Source organism: Galeopterus variegatus, unplaced genomic scaffold (assembly GCF_000696425.1).
Source record: "Galeopterus variegatus unplaced genomic scaffold, G_variegatus-3.0.2 Scaffold7520, whole genome shotgun sequence".
NCBI lineage: Eukaryota > Metazoa > Chordata > Mammalia > Dermoptera > Cynocephalidae > Galeopterus > Galeopterus variegatus.
In genome coordinates, this window is record NW_007733631.1 from 98,553 (window position 1) to 107,036 (window position 8,484).

General features: G+C 42.3%; 1 protein-coding gene across 1 annotated transcript in view; it reads left to right on the forward strand.

The window, feature by feature from the left end:
* Nucleotides 1-5,001, forward strand: part of LOC103607542 (chondroitin sulfate N-acetylgalactosaminyltransferase 1-like) — a gene marked incomplete at its 3' end in the record, with an annotated part of 57,458 nt that extends 52,457 nt beyond the window's left edge. The window contains exon 2 of the mRNA XM_008592034.1: nucleotides 4,785-5,001. Coding sequence (XP_008590256.1) covers nucleotides 4,785-5,001 — 217 coding nt within the window. The remainder of the gene's footprint in view (nucleotides 1-4,784) is intronic.
* Nucleotides 5,002-8,484: the final 3,483 nt, after the last annotated feature.

Genomic DNA, 8,484 nt, shown 5'->3' on the forward strand with positions numbered 1-8,484 from the left:
TAAGTTAACACTGTTGTGCAGGCATCACCACGACCCATCTCCTGAACTTTTCTTAGCTTCCCTGACAGAAACTCTATCTCAGTTAAACACAACTGCCACACTGCCCCCTCCCCACACCCACCGTTTTACTTTCTGCCTCTCTGAATTTGACAACTCCAGGTGGCTCATGTAAGTGGAATCGTACAGTATTTGTCATTTTGTGTCTGGCTTATTTCACTTAGCACAGTGTAAGCAAGGCTCATCTACGTTGTAGCTCGTGTCTGAATTTCCTTTTTTAAGGTCGAATGATATCCTATTGCATGTATATACCACATTCTGTTTATCCATTCATGTGTTGATGGAGATTTGGGTTCTGTCTTTTGGCTGTTGTGAATAACGCTGCTGTGCACATGACTGTGCGAGCACATGTATCTGTTTGGGTGCCTGTTTTTAATTTTCATGGGTATGTACCCAGAAGTATATAGTGGAATTGCTGGGTCATATAGTAACTGTGTGTTTAACTTTGAGAAACTGCCAAATTGTTTCTCCCAGTGACTACAACATTTTACATTTCCACCAGCAGTGCACAAGGGTTCTAGTTTCTCCACATGGGAAGCACAGTTAAATGTGCTCAGTATAAACCAGCTCGACCAGAGCCCAGCTTTCACACGAGGGCAGTAGACTGGGCCCAGATAATGCCTTAAAGGCCAAGCTGTGGCACTGGTACTTTCTTCCAAGGCTATGGGAGGCTGGTAGGGGATTTGAGCCAGGGGAAAAGCAGGACTGGAGTGGAACTACAGGCAGGTGAAGGGCCAAAGGACATGTGCAGGATGGATTGGGCCCTGGAGGCTGGGACGTGGGGTGGCAGATGACTGCCGTTATGCAGCTGGGAGACCAAGGCTCCGTACAGAAAGGTGGCAGAGGCGGGGATGAATGTGGAGACTTGAGAATGAGCGTAGATGGCTGGGGCTCTTGAGGATGAAGATGATGTTCTGCAGGCAGGAGGTTTGAGGAGAGACCAATGTGGGCTCAGCACTGCAGCATGTCACAACCTGTGCACACACATGTTGAGTGAGTGAGGATTGAGAACGTGCGCATGAGGACTGCCACCTTCCCTGCCCTTTGGCGTCATGATTCCAAGGTCCCATGTTGAAGGCAGGGTGTAGACGGGGCCTGTCCTGGTTAGCTCCTTGCCAGCTGAAAGAGTAGACATTTGCAGCAGACTAGGAGCTGTACCTCGGATATGTGGAAATGTCCCCACCTCACTGGGTGTCCTAGAGCCTGGCCCCTTGAATAAGATAAGACAGGCATTGGGGTGCTTGCACAGGGAGCCAAAACACGAAACTGGAAGTGAGCTTAGCACCTATGGAGGGAAGGAAGTGCCAGGTAGGGCACCTAAACAAAGATCTAAGCTAGCTGCAAAGTTCTCATCCTGATCTTTAATTTGCATAATGTGTAAAATGATACTATCCTATAGAATATTCCAGGGAAGGCTTTTGGGGGGCTAATTTGCTTTGTATTTGCCATTAGCGCATGCCAGCCTATTGGCTCCAAAACCATTCCCGCCTCAGAAAGTTCTGCCCCCCTTTCTCAGTTCCTTTGTGTTTCCACCCCTGAAGATTTCCAGGAGGCAAAAGGATTCTTGTAGGTGTAGTCTTCTGTGTTAAAAGAAGATGAACTGAGAGTGTTCTCTGTGTGCAGGAGTGGGACTGTGTATGTGTGGGCGTGGTGGATGGATGGCTGGGTGTGGGTTTGGTGGACGTAGGTTGCAAGAGAGTTTAAAATAGCCTATATTTAAAACAGATGAAATTAAGGGATCTAACTTCAGATTCATAAGACATAATTAAAATAATTAGACAGTATGGAGAAACATGCCAAAGAGTTCAGGTAATGACTGTTTCAGGGCATAGTATACGGGAGACAGTGAGAAAGCAGCTGAAATTATGGGGTGCCAAGTTAGCCTGGGCACTACAACCTTCCTGACCTGGAACCCCCAGCCCCATTGTGCACATGGGGATCCCTGTCACACTGATGGAGCAGGCACCACAATGGCAGCTACTGTTATATGGTCACAGGCATCATTATTCATAGGAATTATTGCATTCTCTGGGTGCTTTATAAACAGATGTCCATGGCTTAAGACAGGATTAAGTATACTGCTACCTGTATTTTCAGCTGTGTGGATTTAGATCTTAAAAAGTTAATGATTCTTATCCCAGTGCAGAGAAAGAAAATGACTCAGTTGAAAAAACGGTCCCCCCGCCACGTACATTTTTATCTGCATGTTCAACTGTCAGCCGCCTTTTGTGTGTTTATTGCTGTGTGAAGGTACGTGGCTGACAGTGAATGACAGAAACTTGACAAGACGCAGGCACCAGCCCAGCAGGCCCATGTCAGTGATGCAGACATGCCCTCTGTGACTGAACATGACTCCTGTGTGCCTCAGCCCGAGCTCATGTAGGCCCTGGGAGTCAGTGGCTTACCCAGCTGCTCTAGACCACGTTGGAGGTAGGAAAGAGCCTGTTTCCCCAGCGGGTACTACTTGCCTGAAAGAATTAACAGACTTTGAAGGGAACCACTTAACGTCTTCAAAGAAGTCTTTTGAGCTTCCTAGGAAATGAACCTTCTTTCTTCCATGACTGGCCCTGCAGGGACTCTGAATTCTATTCCAGTGCAAGCTCAGCAGAACTCTCTCAGCTGCCCTGATTTTGAGGGCAGTGGAGCAGTATGCCTTGTTACCCAAAGGATCAGTGAGGGTTTCCAAAGAGAACTTAGTCCTTGTAACTGTGTGCCTGGGTCCTTTGATCACCTGTGCTCACACCAGTGGATTGTGCATTTCAGATCTTCAGGGGGTGGCTAGGAGAAAGGAGGCTACCCGGAAACTTCCCAGCACAGACTCCCCTCGGTGGTACCTTGAGGAGATCCAGTCTTTGAACAAGATCAAAGAGGCTGTAAAGCCCGGGCCGTAGGATGAAAAGCTCCCATAAGGCAAGGAACAGAGAAGAGAACTTGGCAGAGTTTGTGAAGAAAACGTGTAGTTCCCACAAAAGAAGAGAAGGGGGAAGGAAGAAAGAAACGTGGTTTGTGAGAACTTGAAAAACTGTAACCAACCACAGGCAGACATTGTCCCTGGGGATTTATTCTGTAGCTTCTCAAGACTGGAAGGCACATCCTCAGCTGGCGTGGGTATTAAGAGAAAGAAGGAGACATGGCAGAGAAAACATGGTAAAGTAGTCCCCCTTATCCATGGGGGATACGTTCTGAGACCCCCAGTGGATGCTCAAACCACAGAGAGTACCAAACCCATACAAGTATATACCATGATTTTTCCTACACATACATACATGCATACCTATGATAGAGTTTAATTAATCAGGAACAGTAAGATGACCATAATGACTAATAATAAAGTAAAGCAATTATAACAATATACTATAATGAAAGTTATGTGAATGTAGTCTCTCTCTCACACTCAAAATATCTCGTTGTCCTTATACTGCAGGTAACTGAATCTGTGGAAAGGGGAATCGTGGATAAGGGGAGACTCCTGTATAAATCAAAGATAAAAGGTTACCTGGTGATTTGTTGGATTTTACTGTTTTGTTTTTCTGACTGTAGAGAAAACACCCACAATACCAGTGATATTGGGAAAGGAACGGACCTCAGGTGTCAGGGAAATCGTTTGCTCGTTAGATAGGGAAATTCTGTCATATAAGCCCTCGGGAGGCTCATCCTGAGAGTTGAGCTGAGATGCTGAGTTCACATCTTCAACCTGACAGGTGACACTCCGTGGAGTTTCAGCAGCAGTGACACGGGGTAGAGCGCATCGTGAAGGGCACATAAATAGACTTCTCTCCTGCCTCCCCACCTTCTCACAAGACGGGGGTCGGGATGAAAGCTAACGTGTATTGAGGGCTTAGTTTTCTATGTGCTATGTAGTGTTCTAACCTCTTTACGTATTTTTGAGCATGTATTCCTCGCAGTAACTTGTAGGGAAAATGAAGCACAGAAAGGCTAAGTAATTTCCCAAAGTGAACCTGTGGGGCCAGCGTTTGAACCCGGGAGTCTGGCCATGCTGCTTAGAGGTTGGAAGGAAGAAATGAAACTGAATATGGTGTGTGCCCACCACCGTACTGGGTACTTTGTTATCTGTTTTAATGCTTCCAGAAGCTTCCAGGGGCCCACATAACCCAGGTGACTGGCCCTGAGCTACTCCTGGTGCCCCAAATAGATCACTGAGGTCAGTTCATCTGAAATGGCTACAATTTCTAAAAGATCATTTTAGCATACACTTTTTTCCCCCAATTTGTTTTTTATTGAAGCATAATTGATTATACATATTTGTGGGATACAAAGTTGACTATCAATAGTAGTGTAAGTAACACACACTTTTTAATTCAGTAAAATAAGAATTTTAATAGCCTCCTAATCATATTGCAGAGAATTTGAATAATAGCAGAAAAGAAAAAACAAGTCATCACATCATAGCTAGTCTTATTTTGGCATATTTCCTAACAGTCCTTTTTTTAAATGCTCAGTACAGGATAAACACAGTTTTGTATCCAACATTACAAGTTTTTTTTCCATGTTTTTATTAAGTCTTCATAACCGAGATTTTCAAATTGATGGTATTTTGATTTGTTTTGGTATTTTCAATAGGGAACATTTTGAGTTTTCTAGTAACTGTTACATGTAGCGATTTAATCTTAATTTTTTAAAAGGCATTTTGTGGTAGATCTCAGTTACGAAACACTCAGCAGCCAGGGTTAATTAAAAACTCTCTCTCCTTGTTTTTCTGGTAACAGGGATCTACCGAACAGAAAAGGATAAAGGCACTTTGTATGAGCTCACCTTCAAAGGAGACCACAAACACGAGTTCAAACGACTTGTCTTGTTTCGACCGTTTGGCCCTATCATGAAAGTGAAAAAAGAAAAACTCAACATGGCCAACACGCTTATCAACGTTATCGTGCCACTAGCAAAGAGGGTGGACAAGTTTCGGCAGTTCATGCAGAATTTCAGGTTGGTTGGTTTGCACGTGTTTATCTTCCTGGGTGTGTGTCCGAATACTGATATTTTCTATCATCTCCTTCATTTCCCTTTCCGAGTACAAAGGCCTTTTTCTCTTGTTGTTCAACTCTGTTTCCTTCACATAAAGTTTATCATGATATTTGCCTTTCCTTAACGCAATCAGAAAACTCTCGGATAAGCAGATTTACTGTCAGAAGTGAAAGCTCAGCAGGACTGGGTTTTCATCGGGATCTGCAAACATGACCTCATGCCCATTGTGTTCAGTTCTGACTTGAGTTTGGGCTCAGGTTTGGCAAGCGAGTGGCGTTGCAAGCCTGGAGGAGTGGGGAGGAGCCGGCGCTGACCATGAACTTGTGCTGCAGCATGCTTCTCTGCTCAGCTGCGGCCGGCCTCATCCGCTCTCCTGCTCTAGCAGCAGCTGCAATGGGTTGGATCAGAATCTGTTTTTTACTCTAACCTACATCTCCCCAGAGATTAAATTTAGAACTCTGCCAAGAAAATTCAGGCACTCATTTTTGTAGCCACTCGGTAAGACTAAGTGGAGTTTTACTTTTCAGATGCAGTAATGTGGCTTCCATGTGTCTTTAAGACCTGCATTGTAGCAATGCTGTGTCTGATAAACTCTTATGGCTAACATTCCCATATTGGCTGAGGTCAACCAGTTAACTTATTTAGCCAACTTATTTTGAAGATAGAAAGTCATATTATCTAATTATAAATCTTGGAATATAAAGCTTACTTTTAATCTTTTATCATTAAATTCACGCTATTAAAAGGCAGTAACGATCAGTACAAGGGTGGGGTTGATACCTCTCAAAATTCTGGTTCTGAGCACAGTCCATTTTTTTTTTAATTTAAAGGGTAACCCCTTTATAATTAAGTTTTGAAATACCAGAATCAAATAGTCTTAGAAGAGATCTTTGAAGTAATCTGGTCTAATCCTGCCTTAATTCAGAATCCCTCTGTATCATCCCCTGACATATGCCATGGTGACACATGTGTACCAGGTAACTATCTGCCTCACAGGTCAGGCTGCTGCTTTGTTGACCAGCTCTAGACAGAAAGCTGTCTATTGTTTGGATGAACTCTGCCTCCCTGTCATTTCTGCCCAGTGGGTCTAGTTCTAGCCTCTAGAGAAGAGACTGAACAAACCCATTTCCTCTTAAACATCATAACCTTTCACGTGTTTGAAGACAGCTCCCACAGCTCCCCCTTGCCTTTCCTGCAGGTGTAGCAGCTCGCATTTCCCCAAGCTTTTTTCATATTCCCTACTTCTTTAACTTTTCATTAGCTGGAGCTCTGCTTTAGCTATGATATAATCCAAAGTAGGTGGGCTGATCTGTTCTTCTGTTCCCAGCTTGTAGAATACACCTTTGTGTACAGTTGTTTACCTGTTTGCAGTGTCCCTCTGGCTCCAGTACTGAATTGAGTATTTATGTTGTTTGGGCTTTTTTCAACATTTCTTTGGTGTTTCTCTCTGTATATCTCTCCTCTTTGGAAGAACAAAGTACCACTGGTTGATTGAACAGTACACCCGGAGAATGAATGAACACGCACACAGTGAGCAGTAGACATTAAGTCACATCATTACTCTCAGCAGCTGTGTCCCCAGGTCTAGGACTAGGTGATGGCAAGTTCCTTTGGATGGGAAGCTGCCTATAACTTGCCAGATCAAGGATCCTGAGCTGTGATTCATCACAAAAGCTAGTCATGGAATGTGTTGAGCTTGGTAAGGTGGTGCTTAGGGTAAAGGAATGTCTGTCTGCTCAGTGTAGGACTCAGAGGGCCTGGAATAGCAGGATTCTCTTACATATACATATATATATGTATTTTATTATTTATACATATTTATGGGGTGCAGAGTTGACTATCAGTATTTGTGGACAGTATGTGATGATCAAATCAATATTATTAGTACATGCATCATTACAAACCGTAATTACTTTTTGTGTCCCTTACTCAATTACTCCCTATCCCCCTCCACCTTTCCCACCTCTAGTAACTATAGGTCTGTTCTCTCCTTCTGAAAGATCAACTTTTTATTATGGTCTTTCGTTCTTTGTTTCTTAGCTCCCACTTATGAGTGAGGACATGAGGTATTTCTCTTGCGTATGTTTGACCAGCTATTTCCTTAATGTCACGAGAATTTTAACTATGTTAATGTCATGAGAATTGTAATAATAGGAATAAAACAAAAAGAGAGGTATATTGAGAAAAGTAAAATTAGGATATACAAGTCTCCAAAATGGAGATGGTGAAATAAAGTGTAATCCTGTTAATGTTTACAAAAAACACAGAAGTCCTAAGGCATTTTTTTTCTTGATCTTCACTGTGCAGATATCCATTGCTGCATGTGTTAGGAAGGGAGGGGTGGAGAAGGACTTGTTCCTTGGACAGGATGCTTTGAGAGCTTATTATGTGTGCCAGGCACTCTTTCCAGATGCCCGGGATAAGAAGACAGATTTGAGGTGCAGTACCTACCTTCATGGAAAGTAGAATCTACAAAACCACATGCCACAACAGAGACATAGACAAGGGACAGAGGGACACAAAAAGAGACTCCTCAGAGCAGAGGACATTTGAGCAGAGGGCTAACTGGGGAGTTTACTCTGTAGCCAGGAGTTTCTGAGTGTGTTGAGGTCTCTGAAACAATGGGCTGTGAGAGGGTAAATACCTGAGGGTACTTAATTCTCTATAAAAAGTAGTAAAGGTGACATTTCCAGTCAGCAAAGAAGGGATTATTCAGAGCATGGTGTTAGGCCAACCAACCAAACATAAAAAATTTAATTCTTATTTCACACCCAAAACCAAAGTAAACTCCAGTCAATTAAATATTTAAATGCAACAAATATGACCATAAAATTACTGGGAGAAAATATAAGGGTCCGTTTATTAAATAATCGAAGTTGTCTTCTTTATAAAGTTCTTTTCATCCCAAGATTGGAAACTGTTAACTGTAGTTGACACTGAAGATGACCCTATGAGTAACTTTTATTTTCTTTTTCTCTGTTTTGTAAATTTCTGTATATAGTAATTACCTTATGTTTTATATTTAGTTTAAAAATTCAATGAAAGATTGTTTTTGGCTTTTACAATTTAAACATGACTTTTTACTTTGTGAAAGTGATACTTGGCTATTATAAGATGTTTAAGCAATATAGAACAGTACAGGGAATAAATTATTTAAAAAATCATTCCAGGTTCCAATTCCCAGAATTATCCATTATTAATATCAGTTGAATACCATTTCAGGCATACTTCTTTGCATATAGGCAGATAAAAGAATAGTTCTCTATTTAGCAATAATTTTATGCAACATGAGATATGTTATGCATTCTATTTTAAATTAAAGAACTAAATCTTACATTTTTTTAATTTATAGAAGAGAATCTGAAGTATAACAAAAGAAATTACTATGGGCCGGCCCGTGGCTCACTCGGTAGAGTGCGGTGCTGATAACACCAAGGCCCCGGG